Consider the following 23,005-nt stretch of genomic DNA (forward strand, 5'->3'; position numbering starts at 1 on the left):
GGGAAGTGCCAGAAGCAAGACTTTCCTAAAAGTTTCTTTAATGGTTCCCAACCCTTCAGACTCGCTGAAAGCAGTCGGCGTTTATTAAAAACGAATGGCCTCTGCATTATCCGCGCGAGTTTCAAAGAGAGCGGAACGGTGAAAAGCTGCACCGCTCAGAGCTCTTACCGGGCTTTTTTACGGGCTTGTCTCGCCAAGCGCAGAATCCCGCCCGCCCCCCATCCCCCCCCCACCTCGCCCCGGCGCCCACCGCCGTCTCTCCGGCGCGGCTGCAGCGGCTGCCCTCCCGCCCGCCTCCTCACCGAGCGTGTCCGCGCCCGCCACGCCGGGAGCCGCCGCCGCCGCCGGGAGCCGCCGCCGCCGGGCGGGCACCAGCGGGGCGGCGCGGGGAGGGGGAGGCAGCTGCCTCAGGGACGGGCGCGGACAGGCTGCGGGCGGGCCCCCCGCCACCGGCAGCATCCACCCCCCCACCCCCCCCCCCCCCCGGCAGCATCCCCCCCGCCCCGGCTCCATCCGCTGGCAGGGCTGGGGCTGCGCAGCCCGGCGCGTACCGAGGAGCGGGGCAGCGCCCGCCCCCCCCCGCCCCCCGCGGCGGTGCTCGGGGCGGAGGGGCTCTGCCGGCCCCGGGCCGCGGCCAGGCACCGCGGGGGGGGTGAAGGGCAAGCGCCGAATCTTCCCCGACCCGCGCAGCTGAGAGCGAAGGCGTGCCGGGCGGGGGAGGCTCCGGGGAGAGCCTCGGGAGGTTGCTGGGCGGTTTCTGCTTCTCGCTGTCCTGCCCCGCTCTGTCCGGCTAACGCCGGTGCGGTTGTCCCGCGTGGATTATCGCGACTGTAGCGTCTATGTTGTTCTGCTGATCACCGTCTCTCTGCACCGCGACTTGCCTTCCTCCGGCTCCTTCCTACCCAACCTGGGAAGAAAAACACAGGGGAAAGCAATATTCCATCGTGCCAGCGGCATCTTTCGCAGCCTGCGTGTTCAGCAGAGGGCATTTTACACCTTGCTTTCGCTTTTGCCCACAAGTGCCCAAAGATCTGAGTGACGATATTTATCAAACAGAAATCCTTAATTACGCTTGGATGGTCTCGTGAAGTCCCCAAACTCCGCAATGGAACTGGACTTACAGCGCAAGGCGAATGGAAGAGGCTGGGAGGGAAAAGGGGAGGAGGAAGCTTCGTTTCTTCATTCAGAAACTGGGTGGAACAACCCTGAGAAAGGACGAACGGCCACGCTCTTTCCGTGACATTCTGGAGAAGGTCATGTTCCATTTCAGCCTGAGACACAGGACTGACTCGCTCTCCTGGTGTTTCTGAAAAAAAAATAAAATCAGTCATCCGTTCTAACTCTTTCTGCTCTTAGGGAAGAACACATTTTGTGTGGTGCTCTTTTAGTCACTTACCTGCCTTGTGTTTCTACAGTGTCCAGGAGCGAAGGGAAAGATTAAATCATGTCGGAGTTCTGGCTGATTTCTGCCCCAGGAGATAAAGCAAATCTGCAGGCATGGGAGAGAATGAACACAGTGACGTCTAAATCCAACCTGTCGAGCAACAGCAAATTCCATATTCCAGACTTAAAGGTAAGTGAGGAAGGGGTTTGTGCATGGGCAATACAAAAGTATCAGGGGCTAATGACTTTTGGGATGAATGTGGGATTTATTTTGGGGGTAATATGCAGGGAGTAGAAGAACATTGCAGCTGGGGGATGAGTTGTGTTCAGTCAACTGAAAATTGATCAGAGAGAAAAGGAGTCATTGTGCTTGAAGCTGACCTTCACAGTGGAAGGATATGTGTATAAGGAGTGAACATGAGTGAGATGAGTTAAATAACGAATCTATTGCCTTCAATGTACCATGTAGGCCCAGTCATGAAAGTCATACAGCATTGTACATCTTGGATCGCTAATGCAAAGAGAGTAGCTAAGTATCTAGAACCATGGCAGTAAGACTGCTGACAGAGAAGACGGTGCTATAATCCACATGACTCCTTGGGAAATGGATGTGTGTGTATATTCAGCTACATTACCCAGCTTCATATCACCATATAAATAGGAAGAGTATGAATCCATGATTTTTTAAATATCTTTGCATTATTTAATACTTATTTTATAAGATCTGCACCTTATTTTTATTTCACTTGTGGCTATTAAAAATCCAAATATGCTGCATTAGTCAATAGAGCTACTCCAGATGTAGAACGTGGTTCGTTGGGGAGTTGCCATCACCCATCACTTAACAAAGCTACACTTAGTGCATCCAGGGTCTGGCTTTAATCCAAAAAGATTGTTAACAGTTATAACTTGAGCTGTTCCAATTACATAAGGGTGCAAGTAAAAGGGGAATGTGGCCTGTTCCCAAGTAATAACCTACTGAATTGTCATATGAATGTTTCAGACTGGGAATGTTGCTTTTTGCATGTCCACCTGAGATTGATGTGATTTCTACCATCTATGGGCCTTATCCAGCTGGTGTTGGTGTGAGTCAGCTAATGTTAAAGGAAATAAAGCATTTGTAATATTCAAAAATGCAACCAGCCTATTAATATTCTGCTAATTGTTCTAGGTAAAATTTGTTTCTTCTCCTTCAGCTTGACCCTTCATAATGTTGAACTGGCAACATTACAAGAAAAGGCTTGGCAATATATTGCTGTGCCATAAACATGGGATTATGACTGACAGAGTCATAGAAAAAGCAGATGTTGGTCTTGGAGGAAATGGCTTTGTGAGAGGCCTAGTGTTTGGTAATAGCAAAGAATGCAGAGACCCCCTTTTGAATAAGTGCTGCTTCCCTTGGTTCTCTCAGTACATCTGATTTGTTTGTATGTATATTGTGTACATTTCTAGTCACTATTTTATCAGGTTAAAGACTAGTCTATGCAACTTGATGATACGGGAATGAAAACAGGAAGGAAGACACTGACGGGTAGTCTTGAGACTACACATACTTTTTTCCTTTATTGGAAAAAGCTTTTTATGCCCTAGGTCTTGGGTAAAGGAATTGCTACTATTTTCCACCAAGTATATAAAGTTCTGCCAAACAAATGCTAAACACAAGTCGGTGTCCCTAAGACTCTGCCAACAGAAGCCTTAGACAGACTTCTGCATCTTTCACCTACTTCTCATCTTTTGCACAGGTGGGGACACTGGATGCTCTTGTTGGTCTGTCAGATGAGTTGGGAAAACTTGATAGCTTTGCTGAAAGGTAAAATAGATCTTATTTACTACCTACAAATGAGAAACAGACATTGTTTTTGTGGAACGGTATGTCCTTGTGTTCACCTCCGTCTGACTCAGTTCAGCCCAGACTACAACTGGACTGAAGTGGATAGGCTTTGTTTAACCTTTGTGTTGATTGTCATGGAGTCATCACAAAGAAAGGCTCATTCCTTAAAATTTAGCTGAATTAAGGCAATGATAGTTTTGTGTGCACAACAATCCATTTGAGTGGCAGTGATAGGGAAGCTGTTTCTTGAAATGAAACTGCTTAAAAAGGTTCTTTTTTTTTCTTTTTTTTTTTCTTTTTAAAAAAGAACATCCTCCCACCCCATCCAGAAACTTAAATTAATAATACAGCATTTAAAGAATATGAAGCCCTCCCTAATCTTATTTTCCCAGAATATTTCTATTGAGCTTTCTGCCCCTTTTCAACCAGATTTAGGAGTTCTAAGGAATAAGTTCTTCTGAATGAAACCCAGAGCTCTCCCTCTCAGGCTTTTAAACTCCTTGAAAATCAAAATATTGACTCATATTGTATCAAACCTACTTATGCAAAGGCTCACATGATCTCCTTGATGATCATTGCCCGGTGTCCCTTTTGGGCCAAACTGACCTGGGTCTACAAAGAATAACATGGTACAGCAAGTTGAGAAAATGCCAGGTTGTAAGATACTTCATGGCACAAAGTAGACTTTGTTGTTGAGGCAATGAAAGTATAAGCTGCTGGGTTTTGGGGGGGGGTTCTTTTTTGCTTTGGAAACATACCTCACGTATAGTTGTGGTCTTGGTCACAGAGGCATGTGTTAGCTCTGGGGCTTTTTGCCTTTTTTCCCCCTCAGCTGGGACCAATAAGGATTTGCTTGTCTAAATATGCTTGATACTTCCATAGATTTTGTCTGGCAAACACATACAGAAACATTGATGTAAACTGTTTACATGTAAGCTAGGCAGTTTGGGTAAAAGTAAGTCTTCTAGAATACATTTGTCCATAGGTTTTTGGGTGTTTTGGGTTTTTTTTACACTTCACTGGCGTGACAGCAAGGCTGTATTAGGATGATTACATTTGATCACTCTGGGTTGCACACAACATTGATCTTTTTAGAATCATTGAGTATCTTGAGTTGGAAAGGACCCATAAGGATAATTGAGTCCAACTCTGCTTCTCACGGGACTACCTAAAACTAAACCATATCCCTTTTTTCAGGATTTTTGGTAGGACAGAGCAACTTAATTCATCAAGAAAACCTTCTTCATTGTGACCCTGCCCAAAAACAACTGCCCCAAATTCTTTGTAAACACGTTCAGGCCTCTGGTTCCTACTGCAGAGATTCTTCATGAAGTAGGAATGGGGGCAAATTTGAGGAGAGACAGTGCCAATACGTGCTATCTGTTCTCAAGGAAGGTGTCTCTAGTCAGGGCAGCAGACAGGCAAGCAACTGTGTGATCTGGGTTTGAGGGCTGCCAAAAGTCATGCAGAGCTGATTTTCAGAAGGGCTGAACTAATTCCCAGCTTTGTGAATAATTAAGACTTCTGAAAAGCTGCCTGTAGGATCCATGTCAGTATGAGCTCCCTAGGCTCCCTGGCTCCTTCTGTTAATGTTTGTCTTAACTTGACAACATGGTACAGATCCTTGTTCAAGCTGACTGCCACTTTACTCCACTAACAGTCCATTTAGTGCCAGTAATGACTCTAACCGTATGACATGCTATGGACACTGAGCAAAGGGGTCTGTGAGGCCTTCCACCGTGACCTGCTGAAGTAAGGACTCTTCCTATTTGTCTCATTTGCCTATCAAGCTAGGTAACCAACAAGGATCAACAAGATTTAAAAATAAGAAAAATGTGTTGAAAAATAAGAAAAATGCATTAGAATAGAGTAACAACAGAGAATAATCAACACATGTATGAGCAGATCAAGTCCCACATGGACATACAAAAACATTTTGCGTTAAATAAATGCCCAGGGTTTTGAGTCTAAATTGTGATTCAAGGGTTAAAACGCCAAGCACTCGGACTTTGTTGAAGTAAATGGCATCCAGAGGGTTACAAGCCTGTACAATGAGCATTTGGATTCCTGCTCCTCTGAAACAGCAACCTGCTGAACTGTTGCTAGATAAACACAGCTGCCAGTAAGGCCAGGCAGTGCAAACCTGTCAGCACTGCCCCCAGCCAGGACAGCAGAGAAGGGGCAAGAGTTTGCAGGATCTATTGTTTCCACATACTTTTATTATTTATTTACACAGGGAGGCAGAGTGGTTTTCCATGTCACCACGTGGTAGCATGGAGCTCTCTCAAGCTGACAGTCCCCTTGATCACTCCTACCTGGGGGTTCTCCCCGGTCCTTGGTCGGCGCAGCATTCTGCAGTGGCCTCAGATTGCAGGGCTTCTGCTCCCTGCAGTATTATGGAGGCCTAGCTGGTAGCACCCTTTAATATACAGACTTTTGTGTGTGTGTGTGTGTGTGTGTGTGTTAGAGGAATGGCATTGCAGCAATTTCAGAAGCAAAATGTGAGAGTCTTCCAAGCCATAATAATAGGCTAAATGGAATTACTCTCTTTACAGGTTTTTATTACTACTTCTCAAGGCAGTTTAGCTGAAACCCTCTCCTTTTATAATGCATCATTTGAGCATGAGATTTGCTTAAGGTGTGATTCATCTCACCTAAAGGCAGAGGTTTAAGGGTTGGATGTGGAAGCTGCTTGCTGTTGGATGTCACTATAGTCAATGGGGCTCCTCTGGGGGTCTGATTCCTCTCGCTTGCCTCAGACATCAGTGGTACACAAGGTGCATGTTCTGTCTTTGCATGGGGAATGTATTGGATGAGTGAATCCCACTTGCATTTCACAGGATGCAAGGCAAGGCACAGAGACTAGGCCAGAACCGGAGAACATTTCTCTGGCCCAGTGTATACATACATTCTGGCTGTGTCTTGCTGCAGGGACCTTGGGGCGTGTGGGCTGGAAGGTAACCAAGCCTCACCTGGGCAGCTAGGACTGTTGGGTACACGAGAGTACATACCGGTCTCACCATCTATACCTATGGAGAGAGACCAGAGGTAACTGTCTCCCAGCTATCAGGTTAGCCACCAGCTGCACTCAATGCTAATGAAAGCAGCTCAGGCTCCTTGGAAAAGCTACTGGTTTATACACTTTCCTGATGGCTGCTTTCTCTGTAATGTCTTTAGCCTCCTGCTATACTGTTCTTACTAACTGGGCTGAAGTCCTGCCTTGTTCCAAGTTCCTTTGGGCTCCCTGAGCATTGTGAAGGAGCCAAAAACCAGCTGCATTTACAAGCTGAAAATTGCCGAAGTGCTTGGCAAGGTTGCAGCTGATGGGGAACTGTTGTGTGGATCACTGCACCCTCCCTGCAGCCCAAGTGTGGGCAACACACGCTGTACTCCACCAACATTCAGTTGACACTGGGTCCCTAAGTGGCTGCAGCCAGATGGTGAAAAACTGTGGCAGTCCTGAGAAAGGGATATGAACTGGAGTACAGTGGTGTAGATTCCTCCTACAGGCACTCTGAACTGCACCTGTCCAGGGTCATGAGAAGAATGGTTTGGGTTGGAAGGGACAACAAAGATCATCTAGTCCAACCCCCCTGCCATGGGCAGGGACACCTTCCACTAGACCAGGTTGCTCAAAGCCCCATCCAACCTGGCCTTGAACACTTCCAGGGATGGGGCAGCCACAACCTCTCTGGGCAACCTGTTCCAGTGCCTCACCACCCTCACAGTAAAGAATTCCTTCTTCATGTCCAATCTAAATCTACACTCTTTCAGTTTAAAACTGTTGCCTTTTGTCCTGTCACTACAGATGCTGGTAAAAAGTCTCTCTCCATCTTTCTTATAAGGCCCCTTTATATACTGAAAGGCCGCAATATGGTCTTCTCCTGTCTAGGCTAAATGACCCTAAACAGCAGGAATTCTGACTACTTCATTCTTGACAGCATCAGCAATCTCAGATTTTTCCTCCCTGTCACAGGACAGGAAAACCTTTCCAAAGACTGTAAGTTTCGTCACAGGAGTGGAGACAGAGGGAATCTTTACCTCTATGAATTATTGCTTTTAAATGGCCTGTATAACTGCTTTGTAGCACATCAAAGAAAATCCTTTTCTCTAATGTTTTCATGGTATCTGTACCTGGCCTGATGTCCCTTTCCTGAGCTCTTGAAAGGCACAGGATGTCACAAGACACATTGTCCAAACACTGTAGGTGCCCTTTCAGTCTTCAGCAAATCTGCAGCTGTAGTAGTCTTCCCTCTGTAAGGAAGGACAGGGAGAAGAAGCCTGCCATTATGCTCCACTCCCTGTCACCACACTAAGGATTATGTCCACTTCATGTCTCTGCCAATTTCATGATCAGGCAGTTACTTTTTAGCAGTTGCTTTTTTTTCTTTTTTTTTTTTGTAACAATGTGTAGTGAGCCTGGAGCAGTTAGGGAACTAAAGGCCAAATTCTGTGAATATTTCTGAGTACAGAAGGATACTAGAACAACCAGAAAGGCTCTCGACCTGTATGAGGTAGGTACTTTGACTAGAGCCAGGGGGTTGTACTACTGGAGAGACTCAATGAATCCATTTTTTAAAATAAGCAAAGAATAAATAACTACATGGAGACAATGTTCTCCAGAAAAGGCTCTGTTCAAATCACTGCTCTGAATTGGGCAGAGGAAGGATTTGAATCTAGTTCTTCCACATCTTAAAGGAGTGTCTTGTCCAGCATGCTGAAGAGAGGAGTTCCCTAAAGAGGAATAAGAAGGAAATTCTTCCTGTCAAACAAGAGAACATTGTCATTTTCCCCTGAGTACTTTGTAAGAACCTTATCTCAGCAAGCCTTAAGGGTTTATTTAGCATCCCATGAAACAGATTTTCAGCCAATGTTGTCTGTATGTAGCTTCTTTTTCCTCCATCACCTTTGGAGTTTTAAACATGGGTTTCCTGCCTTCTTCTTGCCATGGGTTTCTGCTATGAGTATCCTGAGTGTACAGTAGAAGACTGAATCTTGATCTTCTGCAAGTCTAAAGCACCAGGGAGATGATATTACCTATGTGTTTGTGGAGATCAGTGTATTCAGAAATAAGGCATTTAGTTCTGCAATATGCCACAGATTGTTCATCATCATTTGAATTGCAAATTAACCTGCCCTGCTTCAGAAGTGTTTTGTTTGGGCATCTCCATGTTTATCAGATTATTGTGGCAACTGTTTTATATGCATTTTGTTTCTTCACTAACAAAGCTTCTCTTGTTACACCTAAGCGTAATAAAGAAAATAGCCCAGTACATAGGAGAAGTTATGGAGGACTCAAAAGATAAAGTCCAGGAAAATCTTCTGGCCAATGGAGGTAGGTTCTGTGAATGTGGGGTTTTTTAATGCATTGCTGCTGCCTTTGTTTGGTTCAGAATATGAACATGTGGAATTGAAACACTCACATACTAGAAAGGACAACCATCAGCAACATTTTTTGAGAACACATCTAGCTTGTTCCCATTTTTCTCAAAGTTAGCAGAAGCTTTATCCAGCACCAGCTTTGCTTCCAGGACAGTGTTCAGCATCTGGTACTGAACTAGTTTCTAATACCAGAGCTGAGGAGTGAAGAGGAAAGCAGGAGACATCCTTCTTCACTCCTAAAATGACCTAGCCCTGTGCCCTGTATGGGCTGGATCTCTTACGGGCAACTAAATCTCATTCTGTATGACTGCATGACATCTGTCAGTGATCTGTTAGTGATTTGCCTTCCCTCCTACAGTGCTGGGATAGATTGCACTGTTAACTGTGGATTTCTGACATCACGGGTGGACATGTGAGGCAACAGCTCCAAAACATGAAGCTGGGGCTGCACTCACAAGGTTGTTCCAGGGGCTGGCAGGACGTGCTTGTGCTGCTCCAGTTAGGAAGAAATGCCCTCCGGTGGTGTCCTGCCCTGGCTGGCAGGAGTTGCGTAGCAAAGAAGAGCAGGCAGTGACAACAGGCGCACTTTGGACATGCTGCCTTACTGTATGCTCCCCTACACCATCTCTAAGTAGTCAATGTGGTGTTTTTATAACTTCCATGAACTAATTTTCCCCATTTATTATCTACCATGGTAGTCAAGGCCCTAAAGGGAGCCTGTGTCAAGGGCAAAATTAACCTTTAGAAACTGATGGCTCCTAGGTCATTAGACCCTGAGTGTGTTTCAGAGCAAATTCCTCCTCAGCTCTCCTGGCAAAGTACAACAAAACTGGATGTGTTACACATGCTAATTACAGGCTTGTAGAATGACACTTTTAAAAAAACTAAAAGCGCACACTCCATCACCCTTCGACTGCCTGCAATGTTGTACTTCAGAAATGTATGAGTAAAGGATGGGGAGGAAGTTCTTTTAGAAATTTCTTCCTTGCATGACATATGACTGACATCTGATGAGTGAGTGCAACTGCTTGACAAGTACAATAATCCCACTTACTGTATTTCAGGGCTAAAGGATAAAATGAAATGTCTCAAAAGTATGTTGATGATTGATGATTGTGGTGTTACAAGCATGCATTTGTGTGTATTAGTGCTAGAGACAAGTCTTGGTCTGGTTGTAGAGATACAGTGATCAGGTTACGATGGATTTCTCAAGTAACAACCTCATAGCTTGATCACGATATCCCTATGACTTGAGAAACAACAGGTTTCACTTATTTCCTTTGTTTCCTCTTTTTACACCATTTTCCTTTCCTATCAGCTCTGCATGTGTTGTAATACAAGGACGTGGAAATTACTTGTATGTGTTACTAATTTCTATCCTCTGTCTGGATTTGGTCACCCAAACAAATCATATTAAACTAAGACATTAACTTTTCCAAGTTTATTGACTGCATCTTAAAAAATTGAGTCAGCTTTAGTATATGAGAATTCCCTTAATATATTCCAGTGTCATTCTTCATAAGCCGCAGTAACTTTGCTGTACTAATTCTTCCTCCTCCCCTTTCTGGTTAGCAAAAGGACCTTATGTAGAAGACTTCCTTGAGGCTGTGAAATCAGAAACAAAATTATAAGACGTGACTTCTTGCTGCATCGTCCTGTTTGACTATTAGTCTGTCCCAACTCAAACTTTGTTTTAAGTTGCACTCTACAAGTTTTCTGATTTTAGCTCATTTGTATATAATCCTGACAGCAGTTTGGTCCATGAACTGATGAAGGTGGTATCTGTGTGTCTAACAATTGTACGGTTAGATTTACATGAAGAAAAATACAAAGTACTAGAAGATACAGCACTTTTAGTTAAGTGAACACACACATTACTTTCCAGCAGGCACCACTTGGAAGCAGCCGTGTGGAGATGTCTCTCCTATAGAGGGAAATGTGTGTTTGTGTAATAAAGGGAATTTTAGTATATTAAAACAGCAGGAAATACTTTCTTGCTTATGACAGAATAAGAAATGTGAAATGTAAGTAAATCTTTTCTTTAAAGATTTGGACACAACTCTCTTCCATTTATAGTAACATTAAACCCAAACGAATTTTAAAATTTGGTTAAGTCGTGTAATAACTTCATTCTTTATAATGAGCTCAAAACAAAGCAAAATGGCAAGCATAACAACTTTGAAGAATTAAGCATTTTGAAGGGGAAGTATTTAACTTTGCCTCTTAGAGCTAGGTGAATAAATTAGAGTTACGAGATACTCAGGCTGTGGGGTTCCTGGGCAGCTGTGAGCACATTGGGGTAGGTAGGAAGCATCTCCTAGATGGGCAGCTATCTGAAGTCTGTTAGAATTGACTTTACAGGTTCCACAAATGAGGAGTGCCATTCCAGGAGCATCAGGGTGCTTGGACTGCTTGGCATTTTAAGCTCAGTTCTGCTAGTGTGTTCACAGCAGTTTGTGCCATCCCCAAGATCAGACTGCTTAACTAAACTGCACCAGTGCCAGAGCACTGCTCAGGAGTGAACTTGTAACAGGCTGAGAACGCATGCTGTGCTTAACTGCCTAACATCTGAATTCTGCTGAGATTCAAGGAATGTGAGGATAGAAGGGGCATGTGTAGGTCTCCAGGGAACTTTCATATCTCCTCAGCTATAAACAGGTCAGTGTCTGTCTTTAAAGAGCCTGTGAATACACTGTTCCTCCACACAGCCCAGTAATACCATGCTCTTTGCAGGTTTCAGTCCCACTGAATTTAGCAAAGCCTAAGCAAGAAAGCTTGGAAGAGAGGCAGTGGGATGAAATCCTTGTGTCGCATACCCCATGCTGAAAATGAATTTTGTCGCTCAAATATTTTTGACCTCCCTGCCTTTCCCCGCAGAGACCATGAGCAAGCACTGCCGGAGAACTGCACACACAGGAGCTGTATGATAGCTCTCCCTGCCTGCTGCAGTTTTGCCTCCATTCGGTACTCTGCCTGTGCAGGGGAATTTGCTGATTCCCAGTCAGACCTTAGCAGGAAGGGTTGGATCTTTGCCTCATGACTCCTGTCCATTGGATGGGGGGAAGGTTTACACAGCTGTGGTTTTAGAAAGAGGGGGAAAACACCATCATGCCAGTGCTCTCTGCCTCCCAGGCAGTTTATCCCTTGCTAAGAAGCCTGTTTCTTCCTAACATAAGACTTTCCATGCTTTGGAAATCTAATAGGGTAAACTGACTCTGTTGTGGGATGAGAGAAGCCCATGGAAAGGATAGTGCTTGTCCTGCCGAGCGTATTCGGTATCACACGAGACAGGGTAGAACCCTCAGCCTGGTAGTATGGCAATTATACAACTTTTCACATTCCTTCTCATGCATCTTGGTTCATAAATTTTTCCCCACACCCTGGAAGTCCAGCCCACAAGAAATTGTGTTCAAACCTCGCTGTGTGCCTGAATTAATTGTCTGGACAAGGCAGCAAAGAGCACTGAACGGCCCCGGCATGCCCCTCCTTGGCAAGATGGGGAGCTTGTTTTGCTCCCCATCTCCCCAGAGCAACTTCCCAGATATTCTCCACGTTTACCCTTCTGGTCTGGAAGGAAGCGTACCCTGCAGATGACCGTTCCTCTGGCCTCTTAGTCTAGACATGGAGACCCTGCCTGCTGCCTTCCTCTAGCCTCCCTACCCTGTAGGGAGACAGTCCCAGCCCCTCTGCTTGTTGTGGCAGCATGCATGACTTTATCCCATCCCATAAAGTTGCCCAAGAACACTATGTAGGGGTGTGTTTGGCATCCTAAGGGCTCTCAAGACTCAGGCAGAGAGCTGTCTGATTTCATAAGCTGCTAGACAAGAATTCCCTCTTTGGTACCATAATGTACCAAACCTTAATGTTTTCTAATGTTAAGGAGCCTTGGTCTTCAGAGTGAAATGGCATGATCCTATTCTAGGAGCTGGGTGTCATATGTGTCATCTCCCCTCAATTCTGGGCAGAAGCCATGGCTCCCTGCGGTCCAAGTGTGCCTTGTTTTGGGGGGCTGCATGCATGGGGCCTTGCTGTGAATTTCTGTTGTTGTGACTGGATTTATCCATTTAGAGAAATACCATATAGCTTTGTGCGAGATGGGGACCTCTGTGTGCAAAGTCAATGAGGAATTCCTCATCCTCATTGCACCTGAATTTGTTTGATTTCTAGTGAGCGCTTGACTGAATCACAGAGAAATGACATCAGCTACGCTCTTAATACCTTTGATCAAACTCTCAACAATCCTGAGTATTACTGCTGGTCCTGGGCACAAAGTATTTTTCTGGTAGCTCTTGCTGGGAATAAATCCAGGTGTATTGCAATAATCAAGATTGAGATTACATTGAGAAGCTGTTTCTACTGTGAGGAATGGCTGCATGTTGCTGTGTCCTGCTGATACAGCTAATTTTACAGTAATGCCTGTTCTGCACTGTTAGGTGTAATGCAGAAAAGATTTCTGTTTCAGCTTCTATGTTTGGGGATGTTTAGAAAGATGATTAGATTGGGCATATGATCTGTGTGGATTTAATCTAGATCAAATTTCTATGAGGATTCAGAGGTGGGCTTTTGGTTCACTCCTGTCTCTAATGTCAGCCAAAGTTATGCCTAGGCTATAGCTGGGGACTACTACCCAAACTTTGACCTGCCATCTGGTAAGCTATCTGTTTTCATGCATCTCTTTGCATTTTCAGTTGACCTAATTAGCTACCTGACACGGTTTGAGTGGGACATGGCCAAATATCCCATAAAGCAGCCGCTGAAGAATATATCAGAAGCATTAGCAAAGGTAAATTGTACTCCAAATTTTAAGACGTCATGGGGAAGCATGTCGTTTGGCAGTTTTTGGTCTCTCCTCTCATGGCAGTCAGTGAGAGCTTTGCCTTTGGTTTGGGCAGGAACAGGGTCAGAAGCACACACTTTGTACTGAAGCAGTTGATATTACTTTAATTTCTACTGTAATAATAATGGTACATATATTTAAACCTATCCAGTCTGTAAGTATATGGCACTTTATCAGATTTACTAGGGTACATTGACATGCTTTCTGCACTTCAATCCCCTTCATTGTAATATTTTATTGGTTTTATATACTGCCATATTATTCTCCATTTTGGAGTTCTTTTGTGAAATTATTGGCCTGACATTAAATCAAACCCATTGCAGTCTGGATGAATTATTTACACAGTCAGTCCATTCAGAAAAGCATGATGTGTTGTTCAGTATAGATAACAAAAGAAACCGTGAGCTTGCTCCTTAGGTACAGCTATAACACACAAAGCAAGAGCTAACTGAATCCTACTCTTCTGCCTTTGCCCCAGGGGAGCTCTGACACCGGCTCCTTGGCCACAATCCGATGGTTTTACAAGGGTCTGACTGCTGTGTTAAGGTGCAGAGGTAGCGGGAGGGGGGCAAGGACAATGCCTCAAGCACTGAGTTGAGTCACTTTTTTTGCTTTGTTATAGCAAGTGACTCAGATAGAAACAGACCTAAAGACACGATCAGCTGCATACAACAACATTAAAGGAAATTTGCAAAGCCTGGAGAAAAAAACTGTGTAAGTATAGCACATGCCTGTTTGCATCTGGAATGCTACATGGCTGAACTGAGGACAGTGCTCGCACCGTCGCTGTCCAGTGGACCATGTGTGTTCTGGTGGGAACAAATTTTTCTGGCTTTGGGGCATGCTGAGTATCTACAGACCCAGCAAAAGCTGGAGGCGGGGAGCTGGTGTGATCAGCATGTCTCAAAATCAGCTCAGGGAGACTGCAGTTCCTAATACAATTTTATTGGCAGTGTGAGCAGATAGTCTTGGAAAGAGTCAAAAACAAATGCGCTCTACTGTTTTGATGAGATTTCAGGGATTCAGAAATTAGATGAGCTGGGTCAGCTGGTGGATTCTTTTGCAGGACAGAACTGTTTCCTATGTTCTGAACTGCATTTGCAGAGCTCCCATAGGAAACAGCTCTGTCTTGCTTGTTGCCGCACCTCACCAGCATCCCACTTACATTTTTTTTTTCTTTGTCCCATTATGTTGGTCCAGGTAATGCCTTGTCAGGGGTCCCCAAATGTTGTCTCTCCTGTCTTTCAACTGCTTGTGGTCTTTACTTATGTTAGTGCTATACCTGGATTTTTTTCCAGGGTATCACTGGGGAGAATAGTCAATTCCAGTAAGTAGTAAATTTAAAGCAACTTAGATGATGCTGTGCAAGTCCTTGCCCAACACATGCTCATATGTGCCACTCTTTCCTACTCAGGCCCTTTGCTCTGGGCACAGGACACAGGTCCTCGCCTTCCACAAATACAGGCTGGGTGATGAGTGGATTGAGAGCAGCCCTGCGGAGAAGGACTGGGGGGTATTAGTGGATGAAAAACTGTATATGAGCCAGCAATGAGCACTTGCAGCCCAGAAAGCCAACCATATCCTGAGCTGCATCTAAAGCAGCGTGGCCAGCAGGTCAAGGGAGGGGATTCTGCCCCTCTGCTCCGCTCTGGTGAGACCCCACCTGCAGTCCTGCCTTCAGCTCTGGGGTCCTCAGCACAGGAAGGACAGGGACCTGTTGGAGTGGGTCCAGAGGAGGACCACAAAAATGATCAGAGGGATGGAACACCTCTCCTGTGAGAACAGGCTGAGAGAGGTGGGGTTGTTCAGCCTGGAGAAGAGAAGGCTCCAGGGAGACCTTACTGCAGCCTTCCAGTACCCAAAGGGGGCCCACAAGAAAGCCAGAGAGGGACTTCTTACAAGGGCATGTAGTGATAGGACAAGGGGTAATGGCTTTAAACTGAAAGAAGGTAGGTTTAGATTAGATGTAAGGAAGAAGTTCTTTACTGTGAGGGTGTTGAGGCACTGGAACAGGTTGCCCAGAGAGGCTGTGGATGCCCCATCCCCGGCAGTGTTCAAGGCCAGGTTGGATGGGGCTTTGAGCAACCTCGTCTAGTGGAAGGGGTCCCTGCCCACTGCAGGGGGGTTACAACTAGATGATCTTTGTTGTCCCTTCCAACGCAAACCATTTTATGATTCTATGATTCCCGGCACTGCAGCCAGACAGGCTGGCAGCCTCCCTAGAAACCAGCCTTTACCCAAGGCAGGTAGTCACAGAGACTCACACCAAAGTCCAGAGTGGCTTGAATTTTGCTCTGACTGTGGAGCTAAAATGAGCATGCCTGGCACCAACTCCACTGAACCCAAGGAGAAACCACAGAAAAAGATAATTCCAGGTGGTGGTTCAGAATGAGTTTGTCAAAAAGCCCGCTATCCCTTATGGTGACCTTCTCAACATGGGGACTGCAGTGCCCATGAGGGTCAGCAGAGCCAGGTCACAGTTACATCTCCTTCTTTCTCTGCTGAGTTCCTGTGTCCATGCCTCACCACCGCCAGCCAGCACCACTGGCCTGTGCTTCCAGCTTGACATAGACAGTCTTAGACATGTTTGTGTCAGGCTGCGTGCATGTGGATAATCATGGGCGGGAGGGACAAGGGGACGTTAGCTCCCATTTCTCTTTTCTTGGCACCATTTGTATTCCCAGCCCACTCTTGCAGCATCTCTCCAGCTTCCATGTCAGCTTTAAGCACCTGGAGAGAGGAAGAAGCTCTGTGTGGGGAACATGAGCAGTGCCAGGCCTCCAGCAAAGTGATGAGGGAGAGGAACAGAGACCTTGTGGTCCAGGTCTATTGTCCTCTCACCCTCCCATCCACCTTTAAATGCTGGCTTCTCTGGTGACTACCAGTGCCAGCTAGCTTGGCTTGAACAAACATCTAATAAGATGTTACCCAGCCAGTTAATTAGTGTTTAGGCTGGGACAGAGAACCTCAAACCAAAACCTACTGGTTTAGGTCCTTCTTCACTCCTGCCCCGCCACAGGGAGGGCAGCTGCTCTCTTTCCACACACACCTAGTGCCTACCAGCCATGCCCGGCCAGCCCCAGCCGCCTATGCTTCCTGAGTGTGCAGCAGTAGTAGGACTCAGTGTGATCAAGTGGGCTCCTGCTGTGAAGAGACTACCTCCTGCAGGTCCCACGTGAGCAGCAGACTGCTGCTCCCACTGTCCTTCAGCTGGAGGTATCTCTGTGTGCTTGTCTGTGGCAGTCCAGGTGTGCCAGGGTTGCTTTGATGGCTTCGGTCCATACTAACAATGCTTACTCTGACTGAAGCACGGTCACACAGGCAGCTCAACAGGCAACCTGAGAAGGCAGGTGCCTCCGGCAAGATGCAGCGATGACCAGGAGTGGGATGGTAACTTCAGATGTGCGCTTCCCAAGCATCTACACCCTTAATGTAGAAGCAATAGCAGCAGAATGGTGTAATTTCACATAAAGGGCATAAACTAGCCTCGTGCTAGTCACCAATATTCTGCCATTAGTAGTAGTTGCTTTTTTTATTCTTTTTAGTTGCAGTAAAAATAACTAAATAGCCATTTTAGAAGTGTAGACATGTCCTTTAGCCACCTCCTTCCTGGCCGCCTTCTACCCCAGTATGTACTATTAGCAACTATAACCACAGCACAATACCTCCAGTGTGCTGCTGCTGGGTTCCTGCTAATGTTATTTTTCCTTTGTCTTCTTCACTGTAGGGGAAATCTGCTGACTCGGACCCTAGCAGACATTGTGCATAAAGAAGACTTTGTTCTGAATTCCGAATATCTTATCACGCTGCTCGTTGTGGTGCCAAAGTAAGGCAATAGTGCGTGCACATACGCTCAATGTGGCATCGAGTTTCAGGCCTAAGCACCCGATCCAGGCAATACTGGATGAGGTTGGGGCAGCCCATCAGCACCCTGACTGGGGCACGGGTGGAGCGGTTAGCAAAGAGGAAAGAACAGTTTCTGCCAAGGGTGGTGCTGGCACGAAAGAAAGAGACAAAGACTGCTCTGAACTTGGAGCAGGACAGAATTGGGGTACAGGTTTTTAATGGTTACAGAGTGCGTTATCAAACGGCCTCCTGGTACGAATAGTATGAGTTAAAAAAAAAAAGAGAAAACCAGATTCTTACTGGAGCTTAGCCAGTTTATAAAAGGAATTAGACCTGTGAAGCTCACAAGGCCTCTGCTGGCCATGTGTTCGTAAATGTCTGCAAGTAGGATGACTGCCATCACCATCAGTTATGAAGTTATGCAACATCCTTCCCAGAAGCCTACACAAAACTTTTCCTCTCCGTATAGCTCTGTCCCAACATACACATACAGTACCATCACTATTTTGTCTGTAAACCATGTTACAAAAAGCTATCTGAGGTAAGTTTGTTGAGTTTATTATCTGCACACTCTTTCAGATTCCCCCTATAAACAGACTTCTCGCTTTGCAAACTCTTACCATCCCCTTGACCCCTTTCTCCCAGCGCTGGCACTTGCCTTGTTTGCACTGTAGCACCAGATCAGCTCTGGGATTGTGGATAGCAGATGTACCACACCTACCGTGGATCAGGGGCAGCTTGTGCAGGGGTCCTGGAGCATGGGATGCTGTGTGGCAGCCTGGAAGTATGTGCCAAAAGCCACATCCTTCCCACCATCAGCTTCCTGCTCTGGGCCCTTCCTCATGCCAAGACCCAAAGCGAGAATTGCAGTGTTGAGGGAAACATCTCCCTAGCTGGTGACTAGGCGAGGAAAGGATAGGAGAGGCTTAATGTATCTTAATCACATAACCAGCACAATGAGCTCCAACCCTTCTATCCTAAGCCGTTAGCTTAATTATTTATCAACACATTTGCTTGCTGGTATGTAGTATTTATTTACTGTGCTTTTTTTGTGTTGGTCAAAGGTCAAGCTATGTACAGTGGCAGAAGACCTATGAATCCCTCTCCGATATGGTAGTGCCTCGCTCCACCAAGTAAGTGAAATTCCAGATTAAGGTCCCTGTTTGTTTCAGACATCCCTGCCATATTTCAGCCCCTCAAATTGCTGGATCCTGGAAGGAATCACTTGTCTAACCCATGGGCTCCATGTTAACATATAGATTTGCCAATCTCATTCTCAACTGAAATCAGAAATTACCCTCTTGAAGGGAAGTGCAGATGAAAGGAAAAAAAAAAATCATTACTGTTTTTTTTACAATTAGCTTGTTGTTCCCTTTTCCAGTAATCTAGTTCTTTCTACTTTGAACCAGGGCCTTTGCTTTTTGTGTAAAACAGACAATTTGTTACAGTAATCCAGGCATAATTCAGTCTCCTGGTTTCCCCTCCCAGGTTCCTGTGAAAATTAACTCATCTCAGCTGAACCCAGGACATTCAGCCACATGCAATCACATACGACTCTATGAAAACTACTTTTGACAAAGATCAAACACTGTATTTGCATCTTTAACTGCTTCCTGCTGTAGAATAGGGTAATTCACTGTACTGTCATTTGCATTAGCAAATGCCATATTAACTTATCCTGTCACCTGGACTAAAAAATCCTTCCCAGAAATTATATATTCCACTGCTCAGTTCATGCACATCATAAGGTCCAATCCAGGGCACAAGAGGTGACTGCTATTATCTGAAATGGAAGAAGTGAAAAGCACAGAGAAAGAAGAAAGCTGTTTCCTACTACCTGTCTCAAAAAACAGAAGTGCATGGCAAGTGGGGGAATGTTACCAGGAAACACAGTAAAATCAGACAGGCAGAATGTGTGTGTACTACGATGGGTTCAGGAACTTAATTCAGGGAGTTTTACACTTGAGATAGCATAGCCGGTGTTAGTAAAGACTTAGCTCCCTATTTCAGTCACAGCAGTTCTTGAAAAGCAGGGTGTTGTTTAGTATCATAAACGAAAAAAAGAACTGCAAAAGAAGGTGGTAAAGAAGGTATGAGGGATTTGCCATGTCAAATCACAGCAGTGGATTTCCCTCTCACAGAATGATTGCTGAGGATGCAGAGGGAGGACTCTTCACTGTGACCCTATTTAGAAAAGTGATGGATGACTTCAAGGCTAAAGCCAGGGAGAACAGGTAAGAAGCACCAATTGCTAGGCAGCACAGGCTAGCAAGCAGCTGTAAGGTGAAGCTTGTTCTGTGTGCAGTACAGCTGAATCCATCACTGGTTTTCAGGACTTCTTTACTGTTTGGGCTGCTGCTGGTCCTAAAGCCATGAGAAGGCAGGGTGGAAGGAGCTGTGGCAGTAGATACAGCAGCGATCCTGTTCTTTAAGCACCAGACTACAGATCCTGGAATTGTCCTTCCTGCTCTCATGCTACTGACAGCAGGAAGCTTGCTTTCTGTGGGTGACTTCAACTCCCACCCTCCACATACCTGATCTGGTTAAATGGCTAGCAACTTTGAAACATCCTGTACCCACTTCTCCAGAAACAAAAGAAATGAGTGTGCATATTGCTTGGACTATGGCTTGTGAGAGCAAATGTCATTCAATTGTAGGTTCATGGTTCGAGAGTTTTATTTTGATGAGAAGGAACTGAAATGTGAGAAGGAAGAGTTGATGAAATTAGCTTCTGATAAGAAACAACAATATGTAAGTAGCACATGAAATTGATGGCCTGCATAATGACAGCCTCTGCTACCAGCGTGCCTAAGCACCTCTCACTCAGAAATGGTTTTATGATTCCAACAGACTCCTGTGAGCTCCATTTAGCTCAGAAAACTGAGGTACAGGATAGATAACACAATTTGCCCAAGGTCACTTGAGTTTCTGATAAACTGGGAGCCACTAACAGGCTGCCTGAGAATTATCTCAGCAGCCCATGATGGATTCAGTGGTGTTAGCTATGGAGCTGCTTCACACAGCGAGGGGATCGCAATACTGTTGTATCTGTTCTCATAGGGCCCGTTACTGCGCTGGCTGAAAGTGAACTTCAGCGAAGCATTTGTGGCTTGGATTCATGTGAAAGCCTTGAGAGTTTTTGTTGAATCTGTCCTGAGGTAAGTGGGTAAACATGCAGTGCTGGCAGACGTTCCTATAGAAGTCAAAATCCACAGCTGTCTTCCTGGAGCAGTTTCTTTGTGGGAGGGAACATCCCTTACACACCTCATTCCAGGAGCTAACAGGAGACAATACAGATGACCACAAAAAAGGTGACGTACAAAGTTGATGAACAGTTCTTTGGGGGCACTTACAGGTAAGTGGAAAACAAAGACACTGTTTAGTTGGCTTTCAGATAAGGAGGCAGCACACCACCACTGACATTTTTTCTGCAATGTACCATCAGCTAGCATGCCAGGAGACAGGAGAGAGAGAGAGAAGGGCAGGAGTGGAAAGGTGTGCCCCTTCCCAGCAGATGATTGTGTACGTTGATGTGTTTCAAGGTATGGCCTCCCAGTGAATTTCCAAGCAATGCTGCTGCAGCCAAATAGGAAGTCTGTAAAACGCCTCAGAGATGTCCTAAACGTGGTCTTCAAACACTTGGATGAAGTTGCAGCAGCAAGTATAATGGACGTATGTATTTGGACTGCGAGTGCACATGCTCTAGCTTGTCTCAGCTTTGACAAATGAACACTTTCACCGTCCAGGGGCTAGAGCGTGCATCTCCTCACATCTTACAATGCGAGGAGCCCTGGATGCACCTCTAATCCCTCCGGTGGTTACAGACTGGATTAGGGTAACAGGTAGGCTCAGATGATGATGGAGATACTTAGAGATTGCTTAAGTTTTCTGTTAAAACATCTGATTTTTACAGCTACCAGACTGAAATAGGTCTGCTCAATTATGGCAGTTCCTCCAGGTAAAAAGCTTCACTTCTATAAACATTCAGATCAACACAAGCAAGACAAATGAATTCAGAACTAAATGCTAGGACTCTGACACCTCAATCCCCTGTAAAAGGCTGTCATTGACTAAATACCTCAATCTAGGCCTTCAGCAAGAAGCAGTAGTTGCTTTCTCCCACCACATATCTTGAGTGTACAAGCAATTTAGGATAAACCAATTAGGATAAACCACTAGGCATTAAACCAGCAAGCACAAAATTCCCAGTGCATGAAGGAGAAAGAAATTAGTTGCTCTAGAGCTGAAGCACACAAAAATGCTACAATACATGTTCATGAAGTTGCAACAAAGCATGAATTCTCAATGCTAACTGTATTAGGTAGCCTGAAAATACAAAGCAAATGCCAGATTCTCAGTGGCAAATTCCTCATTTTAAGCACAGCAGATACAAAACTCCATTCCACCTGTGGAAGAGGAATGCAAAAGCAATCTGCTGTAGCTTGGAACTGTGCAAGTTTGTTTACTGGTACTAAAAGTCATATTGTTTTCTTTTGCAGCCTGGCATGGACATCCCTGGTTTACAACTGAGTAATCAAGAATACTATCCTTATGTCTATTTCAAGATTGACCTCAGTCTTCTTGACTGCAGTTAAAGAAAAATTGCTCAAGCTTCATCTATTAATTTTCCAAGACCCTAATGTTACAGTAAAAAAATCTTTAGCTGCTGAAAGTCAAATTAAAATGCAGATGCTGTAGCAGGATAATTGCATAAGATCTTCCTACCCCTTCCTGTAATTTTTACAGTGACTTCAACCTAAGTCTCCCTTGTTCCTAGTTTTACAAAAACATATTTCAGAGGCAGGAGGTACTATGGTAGTATTTATTTTTTTTTGTAAGTTACAAAGATGGAATATCTACTGGACTTGAAATAAAACAATTTAAAAAGTGTGGTGGCTAATGGATCTGCTAGGTGTACACAGTCCTGGTTTTCTAACAAAGCAAACTTAAAAACCCCAAAAAAGTAGAAAGCATCAGAGCAAAACCCAAAGGTTTTTAATTTAAAAAAAGCTTAAGAAGAAAGATCCTCAAAATTGCTGTGGAACTTATTGTAGTATGACTTGTAGTCCCAAGTACTCGTAAGTTTAGCTTTTGCCAAGACATCTCAGAACAGTTCCATTAGATCTCATCTGCTGGGATGACTTAGAGTTGGAGTACATGTCCTGCACCAAATCAGCAGTCAAGTTACTGTTGGCTACCAGTGGTTCTTGCACTGCCTTTCATAGTTATGAGCTACAGGCAATCTCTTACAGATACTAGATTACAAATACCCATATTAACTTATTTCCTTGAAAGGAGGGGAAACTTCCAGTTCTTTCATTCCTTATTTATAAACAAGCTGATCAGATGAGGATCACTTCACTAGACACCAGTACATAAGACATGGAGAGCAACAAAACATAGTAGTATTTTTATTAAAAAAAAAGCAGCAGTAACCATCCCCATTCCCAGTCCTGATTCCCCTTCCAAGGAACTAGCAATTTCAAATCAAAGCAATGCCAGATGGGAAGTGAAGAAATATTACACAATTTGCTGGAGACAGCACCATGGTGTTTTTCTGTTAGTAGCTGGAAGTCCTCATGCCCTAAACCAGGGATTAGCTTCACCACTAATCCTGGGGAAAAGACCAACAGCTCCCAGTGTCTCCAATTGCAGCAGCAACCCCACTTCCATTGTATTAATGATCTTACAAATTCTGGCACAAAGAAGGAGAAAGGCCCTGAGAA

At 44.9% G+C, this 23,005-nt stretch overlaps 1 protein-coding gene across 1 annotated transcript; it reads left to right on the forward strand.

Annotated features, from left to right (window-relative positions):
* The first annotated feature begins 757 nt into the window (after positions 1-757).
* Positions 758-22,161, forward strand: ATP6V1C2 (ATPase H+ transporting V1 subunit C2). The gene is made up of 13 exons (XM_049819598.1): positions 758-1,253; positions 1,416-1,573; positions 3,126-3,193; positions 8,464-8,549; positions 13,285-13,379; positions 14,056-14,147; positions 17,161-17,259; positions 18,344-18,412; positions 19,421-19,513; positions 19,937-20,030; positions 20,340-20,437; positions 20,822-20,951; positions 21,779-22,161. Exons 2-13 carry the CDS (start codon positions 1,445-1,447, stop codon positions 21,872-21,874), a joined length of 1,149 nt encoding a protein of 382 aa, XP_049675555.1. The 5' UTR covers positions 758-1,253; positions 1,416-1,444; the 3' UTR covers positions 21,875-22,161.
* The last annotated feature ends 844 nt before the right edge of the window (positions 22,162-23,005 follow it).

This window comes from Accipiter gentilis, chromosome 16 (genome assembly GCF_929443795.1).
Source record: "Accipiter gentilis chromosome 16, bAccGen1.1, whole genome shotgun sequence".
In the NCBI taxonomy this organism is placed as follows: Eukaryota; Metazoa; Chordata; class Aves; order Accipitriformes; family Accipitridae; genus Astur; species Astur gentilis.